Consider the following 25,975-nt stretch of genomic DNA (forward strand, 5'->3'; position numbering starts at 1 on the left):
AGAGAAGTATGAAGTGATGCATATTGGTAAGAAGAATGAGGAGAGGCAATATGAACTAAATGGTACAATTTTAAAGGGGTGCAGGAACAGAGAGACCCGGGGGTGTATGTATACAAATCTTTGAAGGTGGCAGGACAAGTTGAGAAGGCTGTTAAAAACCTATGGGATCCCTAGCTTTATTAATAGAGGAATAGAGCACAAAAGCAAGGAAGTTATGCTAAATCTTTATGAAACTGGTTAGGTCTCAGCTGGAGTACTGTGTTCAATTCTTGGCAACACACTTGAAGAATATCAAGGCTATGGAAGAGGTTGCAGAAGCGGATAAGGGGTCGGCCATTTAGGACTAAGATGAGGAGAAATTTCTTCACTGAGTTGCGAATCTTTGGAATTCTCCACCCCAGAGGGCTGTGGATGCTCAGTCAATGAGTATATTCAAGACAGATCAATAGATTTTTGGGCACTAAGGGAATCTAGGGCTGTGGTGATAGGGCGGGAAAGTGGAGTTGATGTAGAAGTTCAGCCATGATCTTATTGAATGGCAGCACAGGCTTGAGGGGCTGTATGGCCTACTCCAGCTCCTATTTCTTATGTTCTATTAGAATGGTACCAGGGATGGGGGACTTCAGTTATGTAGAGAGACTGGAGAAGATAGGGTGGTTCTCCTTAGAGCAGAGAAGGTTAAGAAGAGATTGATAGAGGTGTTCAAAATTATGAATGGGGTTGATAGAGCAAGTAGGGAAGAAACTATTTCCTCTGACAAGTGAGGTCTTAGTTTTAAAATAATTGGCAAAAGAACTAGAGGGAAAGTGAGGAGACATTTCTTCACACACAGGGTTGTTAAGATCTGGAACACACTACCTGAAAGGGTGATGGAATCAAATTCCATAGGACCTTTCATAAGGCAATAAGACATGTACTTATATTTATCCCTCAACCAACATCACTAAAAGCAGATGATCTGGTCATTTATCACATTGCTATTTGTAGGAGCTTGCTGTGTGCAAATTGGCTGTCGTGTTTCCTACATGGTGTGGAGACTGGGGTGGACAAATGTAAGAAGTCACACAACACCAGGTTATAGTCCAACAGTTTTATTTGAAATCACAAGCTTTCGGAGGCTGCTCCTTCGTCAGGTGAAGTGGAGAGATGCATAAAGACACAGCTTATATAGTCAGAGAATAATGCCAGATGATTACAGGTAATCTTTCTAACTGCCATTTGTCGCACCTCGGCAGAGAGATAATCACAGCGATCAAAGGTGTGAATGGTGTCCAAACAGGTTAGTCAGGAAAACATTACATCAAATAACAATGAGGTGGGGTCACAAGGGGTCAAATGTTGCAGATGCTGGGGTCTGTATGAAAAACAAAAAACAGACCGAAAAACATTTTTTTGCTGGAAATCACAGCAGGCCCTGGTTGTCCAGTTGTCGGTATGCTTCTTTGCAATAGTCCGTTCTGTTCTGTATGACGATGGCTCCTCCTTTGTCTGCTGGTTTGATGACGATGTTGCGGTTGGTCTTGAGAGCGTGCCCTTCGTCGTCCAGTACTTCCCCGGAGCGGAGAAACTACGCCATGTTCTTCGCAGCCTTCAACATGTCATCGATGACGACGAACACCTTGCTAAGGCCATCCCCACGCGTCCACTACTCGCCTTCAAACAGCCGCCTAACCTCAAACAGACCATCGTTCGCAGCAAATTACCCAGCTTTCAGGAGAACAGCGACCACGACACCACACAACCCTGCCACGGCAACCTCTGCAAGACATGCCAGATCATCAACACAGATACTATCATCACACGTGAGGACACCACCCACCAGGTACATGGTACATACTCATGTGACTCGGCCAACATTGTCTACCTCATACGTTGCAGGAAAGGATGCCCCGGAGCATGGTACATCGGCGAGACCATGCAGACACTGCGACAACGGATGAACGGACACCGCGCAACAATCGCCAGGCAGGAGTGTTCCCTCCCAGTCGGGGAACACTTCAGCAGTCAAGGACATTCAGCCTGCGATCTTCGGGTAAGCATTCTCCAAGGCGGCCTTCGAGACACACGACAACGCAAAATCGTCGCGCAGAAACTGATAGCCAAGTTCCGCACTCATGAGGATGGCCTCAACCGCGATCTTGGGTTTATGTCACGCTACATGTAACCCCACCTGACGTAGGGTCACCCAGACTCGAGTCATCGTTGGCTTGTTCTCTCTACACAGATGCGGCCGGACCTGCTGTGATTTCCAGCAAAAAAAATGTTTTTCGGTCTGTTTTTTGTTTTTCATACAGACCCCAGCATCTGCAACATTTGACCCCTTGTGACCCCACCTCATTGTTATTTGATGTAATGTTTTCCTGACTAACCTGTTTGGACACCATTCACACCTTTGATCGCTGTGATTATCTCTCTGCCGAGGTGTGATAAATGGCAGTTAGAAAGATTACCTGTAATCATCTGGCATTATTCTCTTGACTATATAAGCTGTGTCTTTATGCATCTCTCCACTTCACCTGACGAAGGAGCAGCGCTCCGAAAGCTTGTGATTTCAAATAAAACTGTTGGACTATAACCTGGTGCTGTGTGACTTCTTACACGTGTTTCCTACAGTACAACAGTGACCACACTTCAAAAAGCATTTCATTGGCTGTGAAGGGCTTTGGGATGTCCGGTGCTCGTGAAAGGCGTTGTAGAAATGCAAGTCTTTCTCTTTTACTTCACCTTAGCCTTTATATTAGAGGGCTAGAATATAAAGAGGAGGAAGCTATGCTGGAGCTATACAAAGCCCTGGTTAGACCACACCGGGAGTACTGTGAGCAGTTCTGGGCACCACACCTTAGCAAGGATATAGTAGCCTTGGAGGGAGTGCAGCGTAGGCTTACCAGAATAATACCTGGACTCCAAGGGTTAAATTATGAGGAGATTACATAAACTAGGCTTCTAATCCCTGGAATATAGAAGGTTAAGGGGTGATTTGATTGAGGCTTTTAGGATTTTGAAAGTAATTGATAGGGTAGATCGAGAGAAACGTTTTCCACTGATGGGGGGAAGTGTTGGACAAGGGGGACAGAACCTTCAAATCAGAGCCAGGCCGTCCATAGAAACATAGAAGATAGGAGCAGGAGTAGGCCATTCGGCCCCTCGAGCCTGTTCCGCCATTTAATGAGATCATGGCTGATCATCCAAATTCAGTACCCTGTCCCTGCCTTCTCCCCATATCCCTTGATGCCTTAAGAAATATATCGAACTCCTTCTTGAATATATTTAATAAGTTGGCCTCAACTTCCTTCTGTGGTAGAGAATTCCACAGGTTCACCACTCTCTGGGTGAAGAAATTCCTCCTCATCTCTGTCCTAAATGGCTTACCCCTTATCCTTAGACTGTGACGCCTGGTTCTGGACTCCCCCGCCATCGGGAACATCCTTCCTGCATCTAGTCTCTCTAGTCCTGTTAGAATTTTATACGTTTCAATGAGATCCCCTCTCATTCTTCTAAACTCTAGCGAATACAACCCCAATCGACCCAATCTCTCTTCATACGTCATTCCTGCCATCCCAGGTATCAGTCTGGTGAATCTTCGCTGCACTCCCTCCATGGCAAGAACATTCTTCCTCAGATAAGGCGACCAAAACTGCACACAGTACTCAAGGTGTGGTCTTACCAAGGCCCTGTACAACTGCAGCAAGACATCCTTGCTCCTGTACTCGAATCCTCTCGCTATGAAGGCCAACATACCATTTGCCTTCTTCACCGCCTGCTGCACCTGCATGCTTACCTTCAGCGACTGGTGTACAAGGACACCCAGGTCTCGTTGCACTTCCCCTTTTCCCAATCTATTGCCGTTTAGTTAATAATCTGCCTTCCTATTTTTGCCACCAAAGTGGATAACCTCGCATTTATCCACATTATACTGCAGCATCTGCCCAATCACCCAACCTGTCCAAATCATACTGGAGTTTCTCTGCATCCTCCTCACAGCACACATGCCCACCCAGCTTTGTGTCGTCTGCAAACTTGGAGATATTACATCTAGTTCCCTTGTCTAGATCATTAATATATATTGTGAATAACTGGGGTCCTAGGACCGATCCTTGTGGTACCCCACTAGTCACTGTCTGCCACTCGGAAAAAGACCCGTTTATTCCAACTCTTTGCTTCCTGTCTGCCAACCAATTCTCTATCCAAGTCAGTACCTTACCCCCAATCCCATGTGCTTTAACTTAGCACGCTAATCTCTTATGCGGGACCTTATCGAAAGCCTTGTGAAAGTCCAAATACACCACATCCACTGGTTCTCCCTTATCTATTTTACCAGTTACATCCTCAAAAAAATCCAGTAGATTAGTCAAGCATGATTTAACTTTTGTAAATCCATGTTGACTTTGTCCGATCCTGTCACTGCTTTCCAAGTGCTCTGCTATTACATCTTTTATAATGGACTCTAGCATTTTCCCCACTACCGATGTCAGGCTTGCCAGTCTATAATTTCCCGTTTTCTCTCTACCACCTTTTTTGAATAGTGGGGTTACATTAGCTACCCTCCAATCCGTGGGAACTGTTCCAGAGTCTACAGAGCCCAGGAGAGAAGTTAGGAAACACTTCTTCACGCAGAGCGTGGTAGAAGTGTGGAACTCGCTCCCACCCAAAGCCGCAGATGCTAGCTCAGTTATTAATTTAAAACCTGAGATCAATATCTTTCTGTTAACCAAAGGTATTAAGGGATATGGGGCAAAGGCGAATATATGGGGCTCGATTAACGCAGCCGACAGGCGGGCTTTTAGGCGTGTGGGGGGTTAAAATTGCAAAACCTGGGGGTCGGGACCCCCCCCCCCCCCCCCCCCCCGCCTGGTTCCCGCCTCCAGGCCATTTTAACCTAGGTGTGTCTGATGGACCCGAATCAGTCCCGCCTGCAACAGGCGGGACTGGTCTTTAGGGCCTTTAAACAGCACTGATTGGCCTTTATAATCCCATTTTAACAGGCGCTTGCCTGTTTAACCCTTTTCCCACGTAAAACGCGCCTGGTGGGGATCACGCCTGTGAAACCTGGCATGAACACTATTGGCTTGCTGACTATCAGCTGCAGGTCCAACATTAAAGAGGATATTTGATCAGTCATCATTTGCAGGTGGCAGGACTTTGTTGTCGTAGGCCTGGGTGAAGTTTCAGAAGGCCTAACCGCACCTGTGGAAGGTTGGAGCCTCACACACTTCTCCAGTGTGACCTCCTGCGAGACCCCTCTCGCCACCCTCACTCAGCGCTTCCTCAACTGAGGCATCTACCAGAAGCATGGGAGGCCTTTTTTTCCTTCCCCTCTTGGCATTAGAGGACCTCCAGCCCCATTCGCGAAATGACACCCGCCAGAACTGCAGAAGTTGCCATCAGAATTTTTATGAAAAACAAACAACTGATGGCATTTCCACAAAATACACTGCATTTCACCCAAGTGACTACCCTTGTGACTATTTGTGCTTTATTTTCCTCTTACGCGTGCTCCTACATAGTGGTTCCCCTGTGGCTTCAGCAGATGTGGAGGCCCCTTGCTCACTTTCCTGCTGCTGCTGTCTCGACACCTTTGGTGGGCGTCCTCTGGGATGGCGAGCCTGTGAGGGCTCGCCAGCAGTCTGCTGCGGCTGTGCAGGGGTTGAGACTTTTATCTCCGTTGGCTGTGGACTCCGGCGGGGCTCTGACCGAGGGCTCTGCAGTGGCATGGAAGTGTGTGCGCTTGGAGAGGAGCCCCCACTTCCTTGAGGTCTGCCACCAACCTCCCTCTCATGGGTCAGGTCCCCCTCAGTGCCTGCAAGTGGCTTGAGAGCAGCTTGCTGCACATCAGGGGGGCCATGGGGACCCGTATCTACAATGGCAGTCTTATTCAGAAGGACTTCCATGAAGGTCTGGTTTCTCTGTTCAATAGATGCCACCGCTCCTCAAGAGATGTCATTCTATTCTGAACACTCACCATGTTTTCCAAACCCTGTCGACTAACCTCCTCCATGGTGTATCCCCCCTCTCCTCTACCGTTGCCCTCCTCTCCTCTACGGTAGCCAGCCTTACCATGGATGCAGCAATCATTTGCACGTAGGTAGCCATCCTTTCCGTGTTGATGCGTTCATGCGCCACTGACTCCAGCAAGGCTCTGCTCATGTTCGCTATGGACTCCTCCATTCGCTCCACACACGCAGCGACCCTGGAGACAAAACCTGCCAGAGACTCCTGCATCTCTGCATGGAGTTCCATCACCTCTGATCTTTCGGATGGACCCAGAGGCAGAGGGTCGACATGCAGCTGAGCCGAGCTGGCAGAGTCCTGTGCCCTCCGACGAGGACTCTCCACTGCTGTCCCTGTCTCCACAATCTGCTGATGCTCACTTGTGAGCTGTGATACAGCAGGTGATAACTCTACTCTATGTCCCGAAGGTCCCACCGAGGTGTGAGTGCCTGCGCTGGTGCTGGGTGCGCTTATTTCTGCTGACGCTGCGCCCTCAGAGGTTGCAGATTCCTCTGAGGAGTCTGGCTGCTCAGGCTCTTCCTCCTGCACACTGGGGATGGGGGCTCTCGATGGTCCTGTGGGGGAGTCGAGGAAAAAGTTAGAGATGTGATGCCAAGGTTACATGCACATTGCATTTTGCAGATGATCATAAGTCCATGTGATGTAGCTTCAGAATCATTATCAGCGACTCATGCAATGCCAATGAGAGAGATGGAAAACTATTCTGTCACCAGCTTGCGGGGATGCTCCTGTCTGTCCTTCCCAACTTCTACATCTCGGTCAGCCCCGGCAATCTCCAGGACGCCTTCCTCCCAGGGGGTGAGCTGGGCTACTGAGGGCGGCCCGCCTCTTGTCCTGGCGCTCGCTCTCCTGTTGTGAGCTCTCTTTTCCTGCAATGAGGGAGACAAGTGGAGGTTGAGTGAGAATGAAGGAGTGAGTGCAGAGATTGCATAGCATAGATACTTAGAAGGAGACACAGATGGAGTGAGGTTGCAAGACCAAGGGCCCTCCCTGTGTGTAGTCAGTTGTGCTCAAAGCATCAGAGTGAGAGGGAGTGAGGGCTGCATGGTGGCATAGTTCTGTGAATGTGAGCATAGAGAGAGAGGGAATGGGTAAGGGTGCATGGCTGTGAGTGTCTAGTGGGATGTGGAGGAAGAGATTGCTAAAGTTGAGTGCTGGTGAGGAAAGGCAATGGGGATCAGATTGAGGGTGATTGGAAAGTTCATACAGTACTTACTTTTCCAGTGCGAAGAAGGTCATGGAATCTTTTCCTGCACTGCAACCACGTTCTTCGTGTGAGCCCCAAGGAGTTGACTTGACCTGCCACCTGTAGCCACACAGCCTTGGTCTGACTGGGAGGCCTCTTCCTCCCTGAAGAAGGGAACAGGACCTCCCTGTGGGCCCTAGCACCATCCAGTAATGCCTGGAGTGAAGCCTCATCAAATTTGGGGGCAGATCTGGCCCTCCCGCTGGCCGTTGCTCCTGCAGGCTCCTGTGCCATCTTAATGGTGAAGTTTGGGAGCCTGCAGAGGAAGCAAGGCTTGCTGTGGACCTTAAAAGCAGCAGCAATGATGACGTCATATTCTGCGACTTTCTGACTGGAAATACTCAATTGCCAAGGCTTCCCACACGCTGGAAATCAATTGGCCAATTGAGTTAAAATTGCATCAATCTCACAGACCCATTTAGAATCATGTGGGAATCACTAAATTCGGGGAACCCGCCAATTCCCCGCACCCGAGTTAAAATCGACCCCATGGAGTTAGGTCGCAGATCAGCCATGATCTCATTGAACGGCAGAACAGGCTCGAGGGGCTCAATGGCGTCCTCCTGTTCCTAAGTTCCTATCAGTAATCTTTCGGATGAGATGTTAAATCTCATCCGATGTTGAGTGAATCAAGGGATATGGGGATGGTGCAGGAAAGTGGAGTTGAGGTCGAAGTCAGCCATGATCTTATTGAATGGCGGAGCAGGCTAGATGGGCTGAATGGCCTACACCTGCTCCTATTTCTTGTGTTCTTATAGAATCCTAGAATGATGCAGCACAGAAGGTCATCATTCGGCCCACCGTGCCTGTGCCGGCTCTTTGGTAGAGCTATTTTCCCCACAGCCTTGTAATATTTTCCCCTTTACGTATTTATCTAATTCTCTTTTGAATATTACTATTGAATCTGAAAACGAATTTACCGGGTTTTGGGGGAAAAACTGGGATGTGGGACTAAATTGGACATCTACTGCACTACCATCATTAACCCTCTCTGTTACTTTATCGAAGAACGCAATCAGGTTAGTCAGACGTGATTTGCTTTTAACAAATCCGGGCTGGCTGTCCCTTATTAACCCATGCTTCTCCAAGTGAAAATTAATTTTGTACTTGACATTGGTCTCTAGTAGTTTTCCCACCACTGAAGTTAGACTGATTGGCCTGTAGTTAACCAGGTTTATCCCCCTCCCCTTTTTTGAACAGGGATGTAACATTTGCAATCCCAGTTCTCTGACATCGCTCCAATATCCAAGGCGGATTGAAAGGTTATGGTCAGAGCTTCTGCTATCTCCATCCTAGCTTCCCTCAGCAACCTAGGATCCATCCCTTCTGGTGACTTATTAACTTGGAGTGATGCCAGCCTATTTGGCACCTTCTTTCTATCTATTTTTATCCTTTCCAATATCTCTACTCCCCCATCTCTACTCTGACATTAACTTCATCCTCCTCTTTTGTGAAGACAGATGCAAAGTACTCATTTGTAAGGAAATGGTTAGTAGTGTGAAAAGTAGCATTTCAAAATTAACGCGAGCTTGACTGTTTGCAGTACTGAACGCATTATTGTACAAATTGAGACCATTGGCTTCAACTTGTGTTTGGAGAGGTTGTGCAAAGAATTAATCGAGTGTGGAAAATCTGGATGGGTTTTGGTCAGGTATCCCAAAATGGGCATAAATTTGTATAACGTGGATAGAGATGTTTGAAGTAAAAAAAAAATTGAGGGAAACAAGGAATGTCGTAAAAGGTGAAATAAGGACAGAGTAAGTATTTGTGATAAGGGAATTGAAGGACTAGGAAAGAAAACAGAAATCAATCACTATTTGGTAACAGTCATCACCAAAGGGATATGCTGAACTGTTTCACATCGATGGACGAAAGATCAGGCACTTGAGCCTGAGGGTTGTGTCTGCAATGAGAATATCATTGTCATAAAAGTCTTGGTCAACGCCGGAGGATGTTGATGAATTCTATATAGTGGAGGATTAAAATGTTTACTGCAGAGCAAAAAATATATAGTGGAGTGGTAGCATTGCTAGGAAAGGAAACATTTAACTTTGGATGAGGATAAATTTACTGATTCACCAGGACAGTTAAGTGCTTGATGCCTTTGCATCAGTTAATTTTGATGAAAATCTAACACAAAATAAAGGAAATTAATAACTATATATGTAGACCACTGGTGAAAAATGATGAAACTGATGTGAAATTAAAGTATATCCTCCCACCTCTCTCGTTTCCCCCCTCTCCCTTCCCCCCCCTCTCCCTTCCCACCCCCCCTCCCTTCCCCCCCTCCCTCTCCCTTCCCACCCCCCCTCCCTCTCCCTTCCCACCCCCCCTCCCTCTCCCTTCCCACCCCCCCTCCCTCTCCCTTCCCACCCCCCCTCCCTCTCCCTTCCCACCCCCCCTCCCTCTCCCTTCCCACCCCCCCTCCCTCTCCCTTCCCACCCCCCTCCCTCTCCCTTTTCCCCCCTCCCTCTCCCTTTCCCCCCTCCCTCTCCCTTTCCCCCCTCCCTCTCCCTTTCCCCCCTCCCTCTCCCTTTCCCCCTCCCTCTCCCTTTCCCCCCTCCCTCTCCCTTTCCCCCCTCCCTCTCCCTTTCCCCCCTCCCTCTCCCTTTCCCCCCTCCCTCTCCCTTTCCCCCCTCCCTCTCCCTTCCCCCCCCTCCCTCTCCCTTTCCCCCCTCCCTCTCCCTTTCCCCCCCTCCCTCTCCCTTCCCCCCCTCCCTCTCCCTTCCCCCCCTCCCTCTCCCTTCCCCCCCTCCCTCTCCCTTTCCCCCCCTCCCTCTCCCTTCCCCCCCCTCCCTCTCCCTTCCCCCCTCCCTCTCCCTTTCCCCCCCTCCCCCTCCCTTCCCCCCCTCCCTCTCCCTTCCCCCTCCCTCTCCCTTTCCCCCCCTCCCTCTCCCTTTCCCCCCCTCCCTCTCCCTTTCCCCCCCCTCCCTCTCCCTTTCCCCCCCTCCCTCTCCCTTTCTCCCCCCTCCCTCTCCCTTTCTCCCCCCTCCCTCTCCCTTCCCCCCCTCTCCCTTTCCCCCCCTCCCTCTCCCTTCCCCCCCTCTCCCTTTCCCCCCCTCTCCCTCTCCCTTCCCCCCCCTCCCTCTCCCTTCCCCCCCTCTCCCTTCCCCCCCCTCCCTCTCCCTTCCCCCCCCCTCTCCCTTCTTTCCCCCCCCCCCTCTCCCTTTCCCCCTCTGTAATAACTGGGCACTTAGAAACCAATAGCAAGATTGGGCAGAGTCAACATGGATTTATGAAAGGGAATTCCTGTTTGACAAACCTATTGGAGTTCTTTGAGGATGTAACTAGTGGAGTAGCCAAAGGGGAACCAGTAGATGTGGTGTATCTGGATTTTCAGAAGGCCTCCGATAAGGTCCCACACAAGAGGTTGGTGAACAAAATTAGGGCACATGGAATTGGGGGTAATATACTAGCATGGATTGAGAATTGGTTAACAAACAGAAAACAAAGAGTAGGGATAAACGGGTCTTTTTTCAGGATGGCAGGCTGTGACTAGTGGGGTACCGCAAGGATCGGTGCTTGGGCCCCAGCTATTCACAATCTGTATCAAAGATTTGGATGAGGGGACTAAATGTAACATTTCCAAATTTGCTGATGATACAAAGCTAGGTGTCAAGTGTCAGTTGTGAAGAGGATGTGAAGAGGCTTCAAGAGGATCTCGACAGGTTCAGTGAGTGGGCGAGAACATGGCAGATGGAATATAATGTGGATAAATGTGAATTTATCCACTTTGGTAGAAAAAACAGAAAGGTAGAGTATTTCCTAAATGGTGAAAGATTGGGAATGCAGATGATCAAAGGGACCTGGGTGTCCTTGTACATGAGTCACAAAGTGAATGTACAGGTGCAGCAAGCCATTAGGAAGGCAAATGGTATGCTGGCCTTCATTCTCAATCCATGCTAGTATATTACCCCCAATTCCATGTGCCCTAATTTTGTTCACCAACCTCTTGTGTGGGACCTTATCGAAGGCCTTCTGAAGATCCAGATATACCACATCTTCGACCTGAAACGTTAACTCCGTTTCTCTCACCATGGATGCTGCCCTGGCCTGCTGAGTTTTTCCAGCGTTTCCTGTTGTTATTTCCAATTATATAGGGCCCTGGTGAGACCATACCTGGAGTACTGTGTACAATTTTGGTCTCCTTACCTAAGGAAGGATATACTTGCCATAGAGGGAGTACAATGAAGGTTCACGAGATTGATTCCTGGGATGGCGGGACTCATAGTCATAGAGTTATACAGCACAGAAAGAGGCCCATCGTGTCTGCGCTGACCAACAAGCCCTATTTATTCTAATCCCATTTTCCAGCACTTGGTCCGTAGCCTTGTATGCTATGGCGTTTCAAGTACTCATCTAAATGCTTTCACGCAGTGAGTTCCAGATTCCGACCACCCTCTGGGTGAAAAAGTTTTTCCTCAAATTCCCTCTAAACCTCCTGCCCCTTACCTTGAAACTATGCCCCCTGGCTATTGACCCCTCTACTAAGGGGAAAAGTTCCTTCCTATCTACCCTATCTATGCCCCTCATAATTTTGTACACCTCAATCAAGTCCCCCCTCAGCCTTCTCTGCTGTAAGGAAAACAACCCCAGCCTGTCCAGCCTCTCTTCATAGCTGAAGCGCTCCAGCCCAGGTGAATCTCCTCTGCACCCTCTCCAATGCAATCACATCCCTCCTATAGTGTGGTGACCAGAACTGCACACAGTAATCCAGTTGTGGCCTAACTAGCGTTTTGTACAGCTCCATCATAACCTCCCTGCTCTTATATTCTTTTATTCGGCTAATGAAGGCAAGTATCCCATATGCCTTTTTAACCACCTTATCTACCTGTCTTACTGCCTTCAGGGATCTATGTACATGCACACCAAGGTTCCTCTGATCCTCTGTCCTTCCTAGGATCCTACCATTCATTGTGTATTCCCTTGCCTCGTTGGTCGTCCCAAAATGCATCACATCACACTTTTCAGGGTTAAATTCCATTTGCCACTGCTCTGCCCATCTGACCAACCCGTCTATCGTCCTGTAGCCTGAGGCTTCCCTCCTCGCTATTTACCACTCCACCAATTTTCGTGTCATCTGTGAACTTACTGATCACACCACCTACATTCATACCTAAATCATTAATGTACACTACAAACAGCAAGAGACCCGGCACCGATCCCTGCGGTATGACTGTCGTATGAGAAGAGATTGAGTAAACTAGGCCTGTACTCTCTTGATTTCAGAAGAATGAGAGGGGATCTCATTGAAACATACAAAATTATTACAGGGCTTGATAGGGTGGATGCTGGGAGAATGTTTCCCTTGGCTGGGGAGTCTAGAACCAGGGGCCACAGCCTCAGGATAAAGGGGAGGCCATTCAGGACTGAGATGAGAAGACATTTCTTCACACAGAGGGTGGTGAATCTTTGGAATTCTCTACCCCAGAGGGCTGTGGAGGCTCAGTCATTGAGTATATTCAAAACAGGAGTTGGTAGATTTCTGACTAGTAAGGCCATCAAGGGATATGGTGGTGGGGCCGGTGAATGGAGTTGAGGCAGAAGATCAGCCATGATCACATTGAATGGGGCAGCAGGCTCAAAGGGCCGAATGGCCTACTCCTGCTCCTATTTATTATGTTCTTTCTCTCCCTTTCCCCCCTCCCTCTCCCCCTCTCCCTCTCCTCCTCTCAACTCTTCCCCCCCTCCTCTTTCCCCCCCTCTCCTCTTTCCCCCCCCTCTCTTTTCCCCCCCTCTCCTCTTTCCCCCCCTCTCCCTTTCCCCCTCTCCCTCTTCTCCTCTCAACTCTTCCCCCCCCTCCTCTTTCCCCCCCTCTCCTCTTTCCCCCCTCTCCTCTTTCCCCCCCTCTCCTCTTTCCCCCCTCTCTCCTCTTTCCCCCCTCTCTCCTCTTTCCCCCCCTCTCTCCTCTTTCCCCCCTCTCTCCTCTTTCCCCCCTCTCTCCTCTTTCGCCCCCTCTCTCCTCTTTCGCCCCCTCTCTCCTCTTTCGCCCCCTCTCCTCTTTCCCCCCCTCTCTCCTCTTTCCCCTCCTCTTTCCCCCCCTCTCTCCTCTTTCCCCCCCTCTCTCCTCTTTCCCCCCCCTCTCCTCTTTCCCCCCCTCTCTCCTCTTTCCCCCCCTCTCTCCTCTTTCCCCCCCCTCTCCTCTTTCCCCCCCTCTCCTCTTTCCCCCCTCTCCTCTTTCCTCCCCTCTCTCCTCTTTCCCCCCCTCTCTCCTCTTTCCCCCCCTCTCTCCTCTTTCCCCCCCTCTCTCCTCTTTCCCCCCCTCTCTCCTCTTTCCCCCCCTCTCTCCTCTTTCCCCCCCTCTCTCCTCTTTCCCCCCCTCTCTCCTCTTTCCCCCCCTCTCTCCTCTTTCCCCCCCTCTCTCCTCTTTCCCCCCCTCTCTCCTCTTTCCCCCCTCTCTCCTCTTTCCCCCCCCTCTCTCCTCTTTCCTCCCCTCTCTCCTCTTTCCCCCCCTCTCTCCTCTTTCCCCCCCTCTCTCCTCTTTCCCCCCCTCTCTCCTCTTTCCCCCCCTCTCTCCTCTTTCCCCCCCTCTCTCCTCTTTCCCCCCCTCTCTCCTCTTTCCCCCCCTCTCTCCTCTTTCCTCCCCTCTCTCCTCTTTCCCCCCCTCTCTCCTCTTTCCCCCCCTCTCTCCTCTTTCCCCCCCTCTCTCCTCTTTCCCCCCCTCTCTCCTCTTTCCCCCCCTCTCTCCTCTTTCCCCCCCCTCTCTCCTCTTTCCCCCCCCTCTCTCCTCTTTCCCCCCCCTCTCTCCTCTTTCCCCCCCCTCTCTCCTCTTTCCCCCCCCCTCTCTCCTCTTTCCCCCCCCTCTCTCCTCTTTCCCCCCCCTCTCTCCTCTTTCCCCCCCCTCTCTCCTCTTTCCCCCCCCTCTCTCCTCTTTCCCCCCCTCTCTCCTCTTTCGCCCCCCTCTCTCTTTCGGCCCCCCTCTCCTCTTTCGCCCCCCCTCTCTCCTCTTTCGCCCCCCCCTCTCCTCTCGCCCCCAATGCTAACATTTGTAAATGATGATATTGAAAGTAGAATGTCTAAGCTTGCAGAGGATGCCCAATTATGTAAAAAAGCGGGTGTTTGGCCAAGAGGATCATGAGAAGTACAAAGACGATCAGGTGGGTGCCATATGGTGTTTAAGGCTTGTAAAGTAATGCAGGTTGATGCTAAAATAGTGAAATGAGAGCATATTGCTAAATAGAGTGGATGAAGAGAAAGATGCAAGTGTAATAGCTGGCCAGATGTAGTCAGTATCACAGCATATGGCAGCGGCTGCAGAGGTAAATCGAATGTCGAGCTGTGTAAAATTCACGGAAGAGAGAAGTAATGCTGCCATTCTGGAAAGTGCTGGTGAAGGCAACATGCTGAGTATTGTGTTATGATCATTAAAGGGAGAAATATGGAAACAAGCTGTCAGTTCAGCAGAGCTGCAAGAGATAAACCTTCTCATTTGAATGTTTCGAAAAACTGCCAGAGAGATTTCTGGGGTGAAGGAGCTTGATTGGCAAAATAGTGCAACAGACATTTTTTTTCATACATACTAAAAGTGTCGGTCTTGACTCTGGTAGCACTGTCGCACCTGAGTCCGAAGCTTGTGGGTTCAAGTCCCACTCCACAGACTTAAGCAAATAATCTAGGCCGACACTCCGGTGCAGAACTGAGGGAGCGCTGCAATTTCGGAGGAGCCGTCTTTCGAATAAAGTTAAATTGAGGCCCCGTCTACTCTTTCAGGTGGACGTAAATGATCTCGTGACACTACTCGAAGGAGAGCAGGGGAATTCTGGTGTCCTGCCAACATTTATCCCTCAATCAACATCATTTAAAAAGAACAGACTGTCTAGTCCTTTGTGCCATTACGGTTTGTGGGACCTTGCTATGAGCATATTGGCTGAGTTTCCCTACATTATAAAATTGACTACACTCCAGAAGTGCTTCTTTGGACGTGAAGCACTTTGGAGATATCCTGACCTCATAAAAGGCACGATATAAATCCAAATTGCGTCTTTCATTCTGTACTGAGCCATTGAATGCAATATTAATTGACAAACCTGTAACGCTGATCTTTTCCGTTGCTTCTGCAGGGTAAGCTGGCGGTTAACGGCGAAGAATGTGCGAGGCAGCTGGAGCAAATGACATTTCAGCTTAAGGATCAGATCAGAAGAGTCCAAACCGAGCAAGAGACGATCCTTTGTGCAATAGGAAAAGAAATTGAGGCTGCGTGTGATTTCCTCTCCAGGAATCCTGGTGACAATTTCAAAGTAATTAATGTAAATTCTTATTGGCTTTGCACAACTAACTTCAGTTTTTTTTCCCCACCCACCAGCACCTGCTCTGTCAAATCTCCCTCACCTGTGTTTCATTTCTTAATGAAGACCACAGGCAGGTGACCTGCTCGTAGGCCTTCATTGATGATGCGCTGCCGCTGACTGTGAGGGGAGATGTGCGAGAGCAGCTTGGTGTGACTCACTGAGATTTCTTCTAGCCCACTCCTCGTTTGGATTTGTGACTCCTAAACCATGATGCAGCTCGTTAAAATACAGAATCCCTCCACGGGCTCGCCCCTCCCTATCTTTGTAACCTCCTCCGCCACTACAACCCTCAGATCTCTACGCTCCTCCAATTCTGGCCTCTTGAGCATCCCCAATTTTAATCACTCCACCGTTGACAGTCGTGCCTTCAGCTGCCTGGGCCCTAAGCTCTGGAATTCCCTCCCTAAACCTTTGTGCCTCTCTACCGCTCTCTCCTCCTTTAAGATGCTCCTTAAAACCTACCTCTTTGACCAAGCGTTTAGTCACTTGTCCTAATATCTCCTGTGTCAATTTTTGTTTAATAACGCTCCTGTGAAGCTCCTTGGGACGTTTTACTACGTTAAATGCGCTATATAAATGCAAGTTGTTGTTGTTGTTGAGAAAGAACGGACTTGCAATCATACAGTGCCTTTCACGTCCTCACGATATCCCAAAGCTCTTCATAGAGAATGAATTGCTTCTGAAGTGTAGGCACCGTTGTGTTGTAGGCAAGCCAATTGGTGCACAACAAAGTGTCACAAAAGGCAGTGAGATAAATAACCCACTAGTTTCTTTTGGTGGTGTTAGTTGAGAAATAAATGTTGGCCAGGACACCAGGTGAACTCGTCCTGCTTTTCTTTGACGTCCACCTGAGAGGGCAGATGAGGCCTTGGCATAATATCTCATCCAAAAGACATCACTTCCGACAATGCAGCACTGCCTCAGCACGGCACTAAAGTGCAGTTTATGTGCTCAACTCCCTGAAGTGGGGCTTGCGCTCACAATGTAAGACTGTAGAGGTGAGAGTTCCTCTACTTGGTCCACCTGACACGAGCCTATTGTATGTCAAGTCACCGGCACCTAAAGGAATTATTTCATACGGAAGCTTTTATCAGAATTTCTTTCCTTACCATATTTGTATTAAAAAGTTTCATTTCAAGAGAACATGAGCTTGAAGAATGAAGGCATACTGTTTTGGCCAACAGATTCGTGTGTGCAATAAACTCCATCTTCCCCTCCTCACTTCTGTCTGTCTCAGCACTTTGGTCATTTATTTGATCTCATTTTGACTTGAGCACAGATCATATAAATATTCTTACAAAAGCAAAATATTGCAGATGCTGGAAATCTGAAATTAAAAACCGAAAATGCTGGAAATACTCAGCAGGTCAGGCAGCATCTGTGGAGGGAGAGAAACAGTGTTAACATTTCAGGTTTGTTACCTTTCGTCATTTTATATGAATATTCTTGTTGCTTTCATTCCTTTAACAACACGTTGCCTGTGTACCTATTCTGAGCATTTTTCAATCCCAGTGCTGCACCATAAATCAGTCAACAGGCGGTGAGGTATTGTGAAAGACAATTGAAGTAATAGATTTTTATTTTGCTGCTTTTATTCAATGTAATCACATCAATAATGGCCACATATTCGGCTCCTAAGTTCAGAGAGTGCGGATTCTATAGGCAGTGAAATCGTGTCTTGTTGACCCTTCCGCTGTCCCTTTTCCTGTTGATCTCCTGCAGAAATTACTCGTTTTTCTGCACTGATGCTCGGCCAGCCCTTTCCACAAGAGGGTGCTACGTTATCTCTTATTACAAGATACTCAGCATCTAACCTTGCTTAAATACTGTAATTATGAGCAATCTTAAATACAACTGTGGAACTGATACGACAACAGTCCTAAATCGTACCCGAAAGTAATTTGTTGTGTGAAGCACTGACACTGTCGTGATGTAAATTTAATGTTGACACCTTGCTGTCATTATACTGGCACTGAGAAATGGTTATTTTCTGGTAAGTAGTTGTAATGGAAGGTTTACTTAACCGTTTACAATTTTACCAAACAGATTTCCCAGTAATTTTCTGCTTAAAATCCGACTGCAGTGCCATTTGCCTATAGTGATGAGCCTGTGTCCAGCACCACTAAATGTCTCAGTCTTATCTAAGTTCACCCACTATGTGAAGGTAAAAAATGCTTCTGATGAACTCCCAACTTGTGTCATAAAGGGAAAAACAAGTGGTTAACTGAGTTTACGGCAATAATTCCATCTTGGGTTTCAGTTGCTAGCTGCCCTCCAGCTGGTCATTTATCGCATTGCTGTTGCGCGATCTTGCTCTGCGTGAAATGGCTGCCGCGTTTATCCACCAAACAGTTGCATTTTTCTGACTTGTGATGTCATCAGAACCTCTGGATTCAGTCTCTCCCGTTGTAACCGTTGGCCTGTGTGCAGTATTGTGAACAGGTACACAGCTGTTACGGTGCAATACCTTGTGACTGACTGACTTGCAAATTTCATTTCTGCATAGAAAAAAATGTGCAAATGATGAAAGTTGACTTGTGAACAACTGGGACTGGAGCGAGGTTGAGTACTGGTGATCTCTGAACATGAGCTTCCCAGCTATTCTGTTTCAGCGCTTCGGCAGAAAATCAATCAGGGTTCATGCTTCAGAATCGTGGGCCTAATTAATTTAATTTATAAACCATATATGAAACTGCCACCTGGAAAGTAGTTTTTTTGAGCAAATCATTCTTTCCATATACAATCTCTTCTGTTCACAAACAAACTGCAATCTAATTTTCTTTGCAGGCAATAACGCTTACACCTGGATTAGAAAATGATCCCCATCGCTGGCTGGCTGAAATGAAAGTGCGTATTCAGGGTGACTGTATAATTAACTACTTCGGGCTCTCTATGGTTCTGGTAAATTTACAAAAAAAAAAGGGCTTTGGGATACTGGCAGCAGTGCTTTCAAGGCCACTGAAGATGGCCGTATAAATGAATCAATGGATCTGTTTCAAGGGAAGGGTTTGAGGGAATATGGTGAGACGATACTAGAGGACCTAATGGAGGGCTTTAAAAATTATGAAGGGGTTTGATATGGTAGAAGTACAGATGATGTTTACACTGGTGAGGGCGTCCAAAACCACAGGTGACAACTATAAGATAGTCACTAATAAATCCAATAAGGAATTCAGAGGAACTTCTTTACCCAGAGAGTGGTTAGAATGCGGAACTTGCTGCCACATGGAGTAGTTGAGGCGACTAGCATAGATGCATTTAAGGGGAACTAAATAGAATAGTTTCATCTAAGCAGAAAAGGAGGCCATTCGGCCCATCGTGTTTGTGCCGGCTGTTTGAAAGAGCTGTCCAGGCTAGTTCCACACCCCAGCTGTTTCCCCATAAGCCTGCAAATTAGTCGTCTTCAAGTACATGTCCAATTGCCTTTTGAAAGTTACTGTGGAATTCGATTCCACCGCCCTTTCAGGTACTACGTTCCATATTTTAATAACCCCATGTGAAGAAATTTCTCTTCATTTTCCCTAGAGTTCTTTTAACAATTATTTTAAATCTTTGACCTCTGGTTACTGACCCACTTGCCAGAGGAAACAGTTTTTCCCTACTTGCTCTATCAATACATCACAATTTTGAATACCTCCAATAGGTCTCCCCATAACCTTCTCTGCTCTAAGGAGAACAATCCCAGCTTCTCCAGTCTCTCCACATAACTGACGACCTTCATCTCTGGTATCATCCTGGTAAACCTCCTCTGCACCCTCTCCAAGGCCTTGACATCCTTCCTAAAGTGTGGTGCCCAGAATTGTACACAATACTCCAGCTGAGGCCGATCCAGTCATTTGTAAAGGTTTAGCATGACTTCCATGTTTTTGTATTCATTGGCCCTATTTACTGAGCCAAGTATCCCATACGCTTTCTTGACTGCCTTATCAACTTGCCCTGCCACCACAAGGATTTGTGAATAAGCACGCTCGGGTTCCTCAGCTCTTGCACCCCCCTCAAAATAGTATCATTTAGATTATACCGACTCTCCATGTTCATCCCAAAATGCATCAGTTCACACTTATCCGCATTAAATTGCATCTGCCATGTGTCTGCCCATTTCACCTGCCTATCTGTCCTCCTAAAGTCTACAACCATCCCGCTCACTATTTGCTACATTGCCAAGTTTTGTATCATCTGCAAACTTCAAAATTGTACTCTCTATACCCAAGTCCAGGTCATTTTATATATAACAAGAAAAGCAATGGTCCTCACCCCGACCTCTGGGGGAGCCCACTGCATACTCCTCTCCAGTCAGAAAAACATCCGTTCACCACTACTCTCTGCCTCCTATCCCTTGGATAAGTACATGAGGGAAAAAGGAATAGAAGGATTTGCAGATGGGGTTAGAGAAAGTAGGGTGGGAGGAGGCTCGTGTGGAGCATAAACACAGGCATGGACCAATTAAGTCAAAAGGTCTGTTTCTGTACTGTCAATTCTATGTAATTCTAAGATGAGATAGGCAGGTTTGATCAGAAAGGGCCAGGCTTGTAAATGGCCTTTTCCTTTTTCTAAAATTACCTTGTATTCAAAAGTGTGTTGCAAATAACTTATGAAATACGTAGAATGCTTTAGTTTTCCTTTGGCGTGCATCACAATGTAATATCCCAACTAATTCTAGAAAGTGGCTTTTCTTAAAAATTGTCAAGTCAAATCCTAAATTTAAACTTGCATGCAAAAGTTGTTTTTTAATACTTCAACAGCCGAGCTGTGCAGTGGGATGAATCTCATGCAGTTTTAGCACCCTAGGTTGCCTGAAAACGATTCTGGATGATGGAATGCTGGGCATCAAGTCTCAGCAATGCTCTGCCTTCCCAGCTTGGAAATACTGTTACACTTTTCCATCTTGTATTAAACGTTGCATCATGCAGGTTTTGTGATTATTAGATTTTTTTTTTTTTTAAAGAGGATTTGTACTTTCTATATCACCCAGCATGGTGAGACTAAGAATTCTTCCAGCAGGGAAAGAAAGGAGCCTCATTGGACGTCACTTGCTTAACTATACCCGCGTCGCCACTTAAAAGTAAACTGCTCTGACTTGCGCAAATGCCTTTTCTCTACTCCGTGCAGATAAACGGAGGAAAACAACCCTAACACAATGAAAGATGAATTTTCTACTCTGTTGCATGCGGGCAAATTATCGCTTTTTAAAAAAAAAAAGTTGTCATATCAAAAATTGGATGTATACCCGAGGACTCTCAGAAATGCAATGACCATCTGAGATGGACGGTAAACCAAAACAAAATTACCTTTTGATAAAAGAAGAGCAAACAGTGCACTAAACTGATGTGTCTAAAGAATACAAATCACACGGGCACCAAGAAATGTTCCAACCTCTGGGGAACCTGACTCCACTGCTTCTGGTGAGTGTTTCATTATTTTATTATACCATGTGCTTATTATATCATCTGTGGATACCTCGGCAATTATTGGTGCACGTTATGACGTGCACTGTAATAATATAACAGCAAGCCCTTTTGAGCTTAATGAGTAAATTATTTTGGTCATTGCATGAAATTGACACTACCTTTATCAAAATTCTTGCAAAGTTTTACTGTGTTACACTTAGTTTGACACAACCTAATGCCAATTAAGCAAAATATATGTCTTCTCTCCGCAGATAATGCCCTCGCGTCATTGGAGTCAGCACAAGAGGAACACCTCATGATCCCTTGCAAGGTGGAGGAAGAGAGGAGACTCTCGCACGTCACGAAGAAGGTCTGATGGTTGAAGGAGACCAAAAGCAAATCCTTGAGCGGAGCAACACTATTAACTGTATAATAAGATAAGAATTTTTAGGAACGGGAAAAGGCCTTTCAGCCCATTAAAGCCTGCACCATTTCCCCAAGATTGACCCTACCTACCTGCCGTATCACTATATCCCATAATCCTGTCTCTCTCCAGAAATGCATCCCTTGGTGTCCAAATTTTGCTGTCTGCTTCAGTGATCTTCTCTGCTAACTTCTTCACCACTTACCTGTAGATGGAAAAAATTCTGTCTGTCTTTGCTTCTTTCTTTACACTTGCAAACTTTTAACTGATGTCCCCTGGCATGCAGAGCCTTTACCATGGTGTCCAATTTACCTGACCCAATTCCCTTCATCATCTTCAAACTTTAATTAGGTCATCTCAAAGTGTCACCTTTCCTAAGAAAACAAGCTCCGATTCCTTCACCTCATAACTCCAATTTCTGATACCTGAAATCCTATTTATTGCCCCTCCTGTACTCTCTCTCTCGAGGGCAGTAACGCGCTGTCTGTGGCAGCGACTGGAATTGCTCACAGATCCGCAGATGGGGCCTGACCAGTACTTTATACAGCAACAAGACAACCTCATTTCAGCCAGTCCCTAATATCGAGATACCTCTTGCAGGGCCAACGCAAATAAGAGCTAAACATTAGCCAGAGTTCACGGATGCCAACCCTGCCTCCCAACCCCCTTCCCCTTCCAAAAAGAAAACTCAGAAGAATTTAGCCTCCAGTCTGAAACTAGAGAAATGTGAAGGTTGGATCAAAGGGTCACTGGTTTCTGATATGTCTGCAGTTTTGAAGGATCAATCAGTCCTGCTGTGTAACTGCTGTGAGGTGCTGCTTCTCAGACCTCCTGATGGTGAGCTAATGTTCACTGAATTACAATGTATTTTTGCACTTAAAAAAAAATGCCATTAATATTTACATTTTAAATTGGGTCATGACTGCAACTTCATCAATTTAACTTTTAATCTGTTTACAATGTGGTTATTTTTCAACATGAAAATTTTCTGTGCTCTTCGGAATAAAATGTATCCACTAGTTCTTTGTTCTGTGTCTTTTTTTGGTGGTCTTTCTCTCCATTCATACAGACGTTGTAGATCACTCTCGGCATAGCAGTGCAGCTTTTGATAGTTTCTGGATCTGTTCTGTTTTATACCGTTGGTCTTGTCTTCATTTACATTTTAATGTATTAAATGGCTTGGATTGTACTATTTCACAAATACGTTAGAATCTTTCTCTCTGCGTTTGCAATTATCCACAAACTGGACTGGCAGGAGTCCGAGCTACAGGTTGGGTCGCATATTGTGTTCTGCAGCTTGGGGTTAGGTCTTGCAAGGCACTTCAGTGAAAGAGCTTCGGGTTTTACCTGTTCATGGGTCTTGCTGCCCTTTGGTCACATCATCGCAGGCTCGGAGACACCTTTCATATGTATGCTGATGGTAGCCAGTTCTGCTTCACCACCCCTCTCGACCTCCCGCCACTTACCCCCTCACTCAACTGCCTCCATGTTGTTGGACTGCCTGACATGAATTATTGGATGAGTCATAACATCCTTCAGTTCAGCATTGGGAAGTCCAAAGCCATTGTATTTGGCCTCTGCCATCAACCCTGTTCTTTTCATTGATGTGTTCACTCTCCCCCAGCCACAGACTCGGGCCGAATCAGAGTGTCTGTAATCTGTTTCCAGTTCAGTCCTATTAGTTGAGCCTTAACCCTATATCCTATACATCACCAAGACTGCTTACTTCCGCCTCTACCCCCTGTCACCAGGACCTTTATCCATGCCGCCTTCACCTACGCCATTGCTTTCTTTGCTAGCCTCCCATTCTCCACCCTCCAACTCCAACTTATTCAAAACACTGTTGCACATACACTGCCATGCACTTACTTGCCTATCATCCCTGTCCTTGCTGACCAACACTGGCTTATGGCACCCCCAACATATCGCATTTAAAATTCATGTCATCTTCTACAAATCCCTCCATTGTCTTGCCCCACAATATCTCTGCAATATTCTGTCCCCTCCTGAGTGGCCTGTTCTCCTGACTGGGGACTCCTGCGCATCCCCTCTTCCTTTGCCCCACCCTTGGTGGCAGCATGCCGCCGCCTCGGTCGTACTGTTTAAACCTCTGCCTCTCTCCATCTTTACAAACCTCCTCAAAACCCATCAGTTTGACCAAGCTTTCCGTCACCCCTCCTAGTTTTCCTCCTGCTGGCTTGGTATCCGTTCACCTTGCATCCTTTTGTGAAGGTCTCTTCTGCTAAATGTGCTACGTAAAGGCAAGTAGTGATTGGGTTGTACTAAATTCACTCAGTAAAAGTGGTGATAACTTGCTGTTTTGGAGAATTGAATCGCTCAGCCTTGATAGTATTGTGCGGTTCTTCTGTTTTCTTACAAATGTGTACTTGTACTCATTAGCTGCATGCTAGAAAGGTTTAATTTGTGTTTTAAATTGCTTTTATATTTTGATTTATGAGCCAGTATTGTGAAGTTGTATGTTTGATGGTTTCACGAAAGGAGCTGCACAGTAGAAAATGGTGCTGTGTTAAGTTCCATCCCATCATTGAAGGCACTAATTCCTTGCTGGCACTAATTCCTTGCTGGCTGTGAATTGATACTAAAGCTTAAGACAGGTAGCTCAGTATAACTGCAGTCTTAGTCTCGCAGTTTGATATTCAAATCCAGTTTTACGTAAAATAAATGTACCTAGCTCTTGGGTTAAAGAAATGAGAATCAGTCATAGGATGTGGGCGGTGGAGCTCTGAACGAGTTGGATTTAATGCAGGATGGAGCTTGGTAGGCTGGAAAAGACGGTGCTGGAGAAATTGAGACTGGAGGTGACCCCAGGCGTGGATGATTGGGAGCAGCAGCTGTGTATATGAGGTCGGGCTGTAGATGTCATAGAGTCATAAAGTTTTACAGCACAGAAAGAGGACCTTCGGCCCATCGTGTCTGCGCCGCCCATCCCTCCCTGTCCAGTCTAATCCCATTTTCCAGCATTTGGTCCATAGCCTTGTATGCAATGGCATTTCAAGTGCTCATCCAAATGCTTCTTGAATGTTGTGAGGGTTCCTGCCTCTACCACCCTTTCAGGCAGTGAGTTCCAGCTTCCAACCACCCTCTGGGTGAAAAAGTTCCTCCTCAAATCCCCCCTAAATCTCCTGCCCCTTACCCTGAATCTGTGCCCCCTTGTTATTGACCCCCCTACTAAGGGGAAAAGTTCCTCTTTATCTACCCTATCTATGCCCCTCATCATTTTGTACACCTCAATCAGGTCCCCCCTCAGCCTTCTTTGCTCCAAGGAAAACAACCCCAGCCTGTCCAGTCTCTCTTCATAGCTGAGGCGCTCCATCCCAGGTAACATCCTGGTGAATCTTCTCTGCACCCTCTCCAAAGCAATCACATCCTTCCTATAGTGAGGCGACCAGAACTGCACACAGTACTCCAGCTGTGGCCTAACCAGCGTTTTGTACAGCTCCATCATAACCTCCCTGCTCTTATATTCTATGCCTCTGCTAATGAAGGCAAGTATCCCATAAGCCTTTTTAACCACCTTATCTACCTGTTCCGCTGCCTTCAGGGATCTATGTACATGTACACCAAGGTCCCTCTGACCCTCTGTACTTCCTAGGGTCCTACCACTCATTTTGTATTCCCTTGCCTTATTTGTCCGTCCAAAATGCATCACCTCGCACTTTTCCGGGTTAAATTCCATTTGCCACTTTTCCGCCCATCTGACCAACCCGTTAATATTGTCCTGTAGCCTGAGGCTTTCCTCCTCGCAATTTACCACCCCACCAATTTTCGTGTCATCCGCGAACTTACTGATCATACCCTTTACATTCTCATCCAAATCATTAATGTAGATCACAAACAGCAAGGGACCCAGCACCGATCGTGTACTACTTTAGAGGTACGTTAAATAGTGTAGTAAAAATGGAACTTCAATCATTGTTCATTGAAAGCTGGTCATGCAATGATCAGCTTGCTACCTCCGTGATCTCCTCTAGCTCTTTGTCCCTCAGATCCTCGAACATTGGCCTGTTTTTGTTCTCTGCTCCGTCTGCTACATGGTCAGTGGCCACTCCTAAAACTTACTTGTCTCTGGAACACTATTTCTCAGCATTCCTGCCTTGCCACCTCACTCCCTGATTCAGAAACCTTCTCGAGACTCTGCTGTTTGACTGTGCTTTTGCACCACCCCCCCCCCCCCCCCCCGACCCTTTTCCTTCTTTGCCTCTTCCCTTCCCTGCTTGGTGTCCCCTTGCCATCCACTGCCCTGGAAAGCCTCTACTTGTATGTAATCAGTGCTATGGAGACATGAGTTGTTGCAATGTCACACTTACACTAAGTGTACCATGATGTCTTATGCACAATAATGCTGAGCAATGATGTTGTATTTGATTCATCCTTTGACAATTATTGCCCTCTAAACTTTAGGCAGTTTTATTGCTAGTTCCTGCTTATCGTTATATTTTGAGTTCAACTGCACTAATGCCAATCATGTCAATTTTCCAATTTTTAAAAAAGCTTGTCCTCATTCACTTGTTCTCTCCACAAGGTAGTCCAACAGGGGTAGCACCTTTCCTGGGGTATTCTATACACTGAAGGCTTGAGAGTAATACGAACTCCACCCTCC

General features: G+C 47.1%; 1 protein-coding gene and 1 long non-coding RNA gene across 3 annotated transcripts in view; both read left to right on the forward strand.

Annotated features, from left to right (window-relative positions):
- The window catches only part of cep128 (centrosomal protein 128), a 428,165-nt gene that overhangs the window by 216,730 nt on the left and 185,460 nt on the right, over nt 1–25,975 (forward strand). For both annotated transcript variants that reach the window (XM_086002651.1, XM_086002652.1), the window contains exons 15-16: nt 15,316–15,492; nt 18,331–18,390. In XM_086002651.1, the coding sequence (XP_085858777.1) occupies nt 15,316–15,492; nt 18,331–18,390 (237 nt within the window). The remainder of the gene's footprint in view (nt 1–15,315; nt 15,493–18,330; nt 18,391–25,975) is intronic.
- LOC147109067 (uncharacterized) lies at nt 18,408–22,373 on the forward strand. The gene is made up of 2 exons (XR_015080170.1): nt 18,408–20,945; nt 21,203–22,373. It is a non-coding gene; the product is annotated as an uncharacterized LOC147109067 (long non-coding RNA).

Source organism: Somniosus microcephalus, chromosome 12, assembly GCF_052327205.1.
Source record: "Somniosus microcephalus isolate GS21.2 chromosome 12, FLI_Smic_1.0, whole genome shotgun sequence".
NCBI lineage: Eukaryota > Metazoa > Chordata > Chondrichthyes > Squaliformes > Somniosidae > Somniosus > Somniosus microcephalus.